Below are 3,370 nucleotides of genomic sequence, written 5' to 3'. Positions count from 1 at the left end.
GTGGGGAACTTAAACGAATATGAGAAATGAAGTAAAGAATGGTCGTAAGTTGGGAACCCTTTGTATTATTCATTGATTCTGGGGTGCCTCGTTAAAACCTCCCCGACCAAAACCCTCCTTGGGGAAAAAAGACCAGGTGAGGAAAAAGAGTACATATAGGGTTACAAGTGTTTTGGTGCAATACAATATGTGTTTTTAACAAAAGTAGTACTTGAGATTCTTCCCCAGATAAATGCTCTAGGCGATATGCTCCTCCTCCAGTGTCTTCGCGTATTCGGTATGGGCCGTCCCAATTGGCAGAGAACTTGCCATCCTTCTTTCTTGCACTGCTGGCCATTCTCCACACTAAGTCTCCTCTTATGAACGATCATGGGAAAAGGTTGGCACTATACTTCCTAGCAGCTCTTTATTTGGCGACTAAGTTGCGTATCTAAGTTTTTTCTCTGAGCTCGGATAGGAGGTCGAGGTGAGTGGCCATGTTTTGATGATTGTGGGTTGGGTCATATAGTTCTTGGCGCAGGGATGGTTCGCCAATTTCGACGGGTATCATGTCGTCTGCACCGTATACTAGGCTGAATGGGGACTCGTTTGTTGCTGACTGAGGTGTGCACCTGTAAGCCCATAGTACTTCTACCAGTTCTTCGGGCCATCGTCCTTTGGCGCTGTCTAACCGCTTGCATAGTTTCAGTAGGATAACTTTGTTGGCCGCCTCTGTCTCTCCATTGGTTTGTGGGTGTTCCACAGAACTGGTTATGTGTTTGATGCCCAAACCAACATAGAATTTGGCTAGTTCCTTATCTTTAAATTGTCGGCCATTGTCGGTGATGATGGTATGTGGAACACCATATCGGCATATAATATCTTTCCAAACAAATTGCTGGACTTGTTGAGCTGTAATAGTGGTCAGTGGTTTGGCTTCTATCCACTTGGTGAAATAATCAACAACTACTATTAAGAATTTTACCTGGTCCTTGCTGGGGGAGAAGGGGTCGAGGATATCCATCCCCCATTTAGCGAAGGGCCACGGGGATAGTATGGAATGAAGTTGTTCTTGTTTCTGGTGGATGAGGTTGCCATGTTTTTGACATGGTTTGCATTTTTTGACGAAGTCTTGGTAATTCGCTTCTATGGTTGGCCAGAAGTAACCAACGTGAAGGATTCTGGTAGCCATAGTGAGTGCGTCGGAATGGTAGCCGCAAATGCCTTCATGCAACTCCTTAATGATGTACTGCGCTTGTTCTGCAGCGACACATTTGAGAAGCGGTTGGCCATATCCGCGTTTGTAAAGATCATCACCTATCATGGTATATCTGGCGGCCTTATCCAACCAAGTTTTGTTAGCATTTGGTGGGGGGTTGCCAGTTTGGAGATATTGGATATAAGGGGTGGTCCAGTTGTGGGCTTGGGGATGGGTGAGGTTGTCAGCTGGGGTATGGGTTAGGTTGTGGCAAGTATTTGTGATGGAAGGTGTGGATAGTGTTTATTGCAATAAGGATCGATGGCGGCTTTTTAATTTGGTACTGGCTAATTTGGATGGGATGTCGGCTCTGATGTTGTTAGTCCTGGGGATATGTTCGATGCGGACTTGGTCAAAAGCGGATTGAATGACTGATGGCTTCTTCTTGTCTCCATTGAAGCTTGCATGAAGAATGGAGGCTCCATGGATGGTGTTGGATGCGGAAGCATGAAGGAAAGAAGCTTAAGGTGTTTAGTTTGGTGTAGGTGAAAGGATTCTTAAGAGAGGTGAGGCCAACTCCTAAGGAAGAAGACTAGAGTAAACTAGAGAAGAGTTTACTCTAAGGTGAGCTCAAAAGAGATTTGTGCACAAATTTGGGCAGCAATTCATTACTCAATTTCAAGCTGAAAAATACATCTTCTAAGCCTTCTACTTATAGGCTAAAATGAGACCAAGGAGTCTCCAAAAAGTGGAGGGAAAAAGGAGTCTAGAAAGTTGAATTTTGGAGCCAAAAAGGAGCATGTGGAAGGTGTGACTTGCCACCTAAGCAAGTCACACTTGTCTTGCCATGGGAAGCTAACTCTCATCCTTGGAGAGCAAGTTTGAGAAGCTTCTAGGCTTTTCTAGAGTAGACACACTACTCTTGGCCCATTTGGCCCATTTCCCCTTTTTGGTCCAAAATTACTTCTAAAGCCCAATTTCTTCTAAGGCCCAATACATGGCCCAAAGAAAACCATATTCTATTGGACCCAAAATACAAAGCCCAAAATAAAATCCTAATCTAGTATTTAAACAATGTTGGCCCAAAAGATAAAAGCTTGGGCCCTGTCAACAGTTGAGGACCACTCTTCTTGTCTGCATTTGGCCAAGGCTGGCGTTTGTCATCAATGACCGCACAAACTAGATGGTAATATTGTAAAAGGGTAGGGTCCTTGATCTGGAATTCGTCATTCAGGTGGCCCACAGTAAGCTTGGAGTCGGTTGTGCACGTTAAAGATTTGATGCCAACTTCACGGGCCAGGGAAAGGCCGACAAGGATGGCTTCGTATTTGGCTTGGTTGTTGGATGTTTTGAAGGCGAAGTGGAGGGATTTCTCAATGAGGATATCAGTGGGGCCTTCTAACACGATGTCAGCGCCAACACCTTTTGGATTTGAAGAACCATCTTCATGAAGTGTCCACTTGTCCTCTTTCTGTGTTTGTTGCAGGTCATTAACGAAGTCTAGGAGGCCTTGGGCTTTTATGGGGCCATGAGGTCATAAAAAATGTTAAACTCGGACAACTAACGACCCAAGATGACATCCGTCTTGCCAATTCTGGTTTTTGCAATATCTTCAGGATCGGGTAATCGGTTTTGACGGTGATGCTGTGGTTTTGGAAGTATGGGCGCAGGCGGCGAGCTGCGTGCACCAAGGATAGGGCCAACTTTTCCACCATTTGGTATCTGGTTTCAGGATCTTGCAGCGTTATGCTGACAAAGTAAACAGGATGCTACGTGCCGCCTACATCTTGAACAAGCGCGACGCTGACGGTGTGATCGGTGGCTGTGATGTAAACCAGCAGGGGTTGATGAGTATCCGGCTTGTGGAGGATAGGTGGTGAGGTAAGGGTGGTTTTCAACTTTTGGAAAATTTGTTCACAGTCGTCAGTCCACGTAAACCTGGCAGATTTTTTGAGGAGTTGTATTATGGGTTGCGTTTATTCAGCTAGTTTGGGCAGGAAGTGGGAAATGGCTGTAAGGAGGCCTATAAGGCGTTAGACTTCTTTGATGTTGGTGGGACAACGCATTTCGATAATCACTTTGCACTTTTCAGGGTTGGGCTCTATGCCGCGCTGGGTTAGCATGAATCTTAGGAATTTACCGCGGTCGACGCCGAATACACATTTGTCGGGGTTAAGGTGAAGGTTGTATTGG

The 3,370-nt window shown here is 45.4% G+C and overlaps 1 protein-coding gene across 1 annotated transcript; it reads right to left on the bottom strand.

Annotated features, from left to right (window-relative positions):
• Positions 1-430: 430 nt before the first annotated feature.
• Positions 431-1,010, bottom strand: LOC146885634 (uncharacterized). The gene is made up of 2 exons (XM_085675022.1): positions 965-1,010; positions 431-798 (listed from the first exon to the last, which is right to left on the bottom strand). The coding sequence occupies exons 1-2, from the start codon at positions 1,008-1,010 to the stop codon at positions 431-433; spliced, it is 414 nt and encodes a 137-aa protein (XP_085531148.1).
• Between the last annotated feature and the right edge of the window lie 2,360 nt (positions 1,011-3,370).

Source organism: Vigna unguiculata, chromosome 6, assembly GCF_037176805.1.
Source record: "Vigna unguiculata cultivar grain cowpea cultivar isolate G323 ecotype 2 chromosome 6, ASM3717680v1, whole genome shotgun sequence".
NCBI lineage: Eukaryota > Viridiplantae > Streptophyta > Magnoliopsida > Fabales > Fabaceae > Vigna > Vigna unguiculata.
Note: the sequence above shows the minus strand (reverse complement) of the source record. Positions and strands in the feature narration are given on the sequence as shown.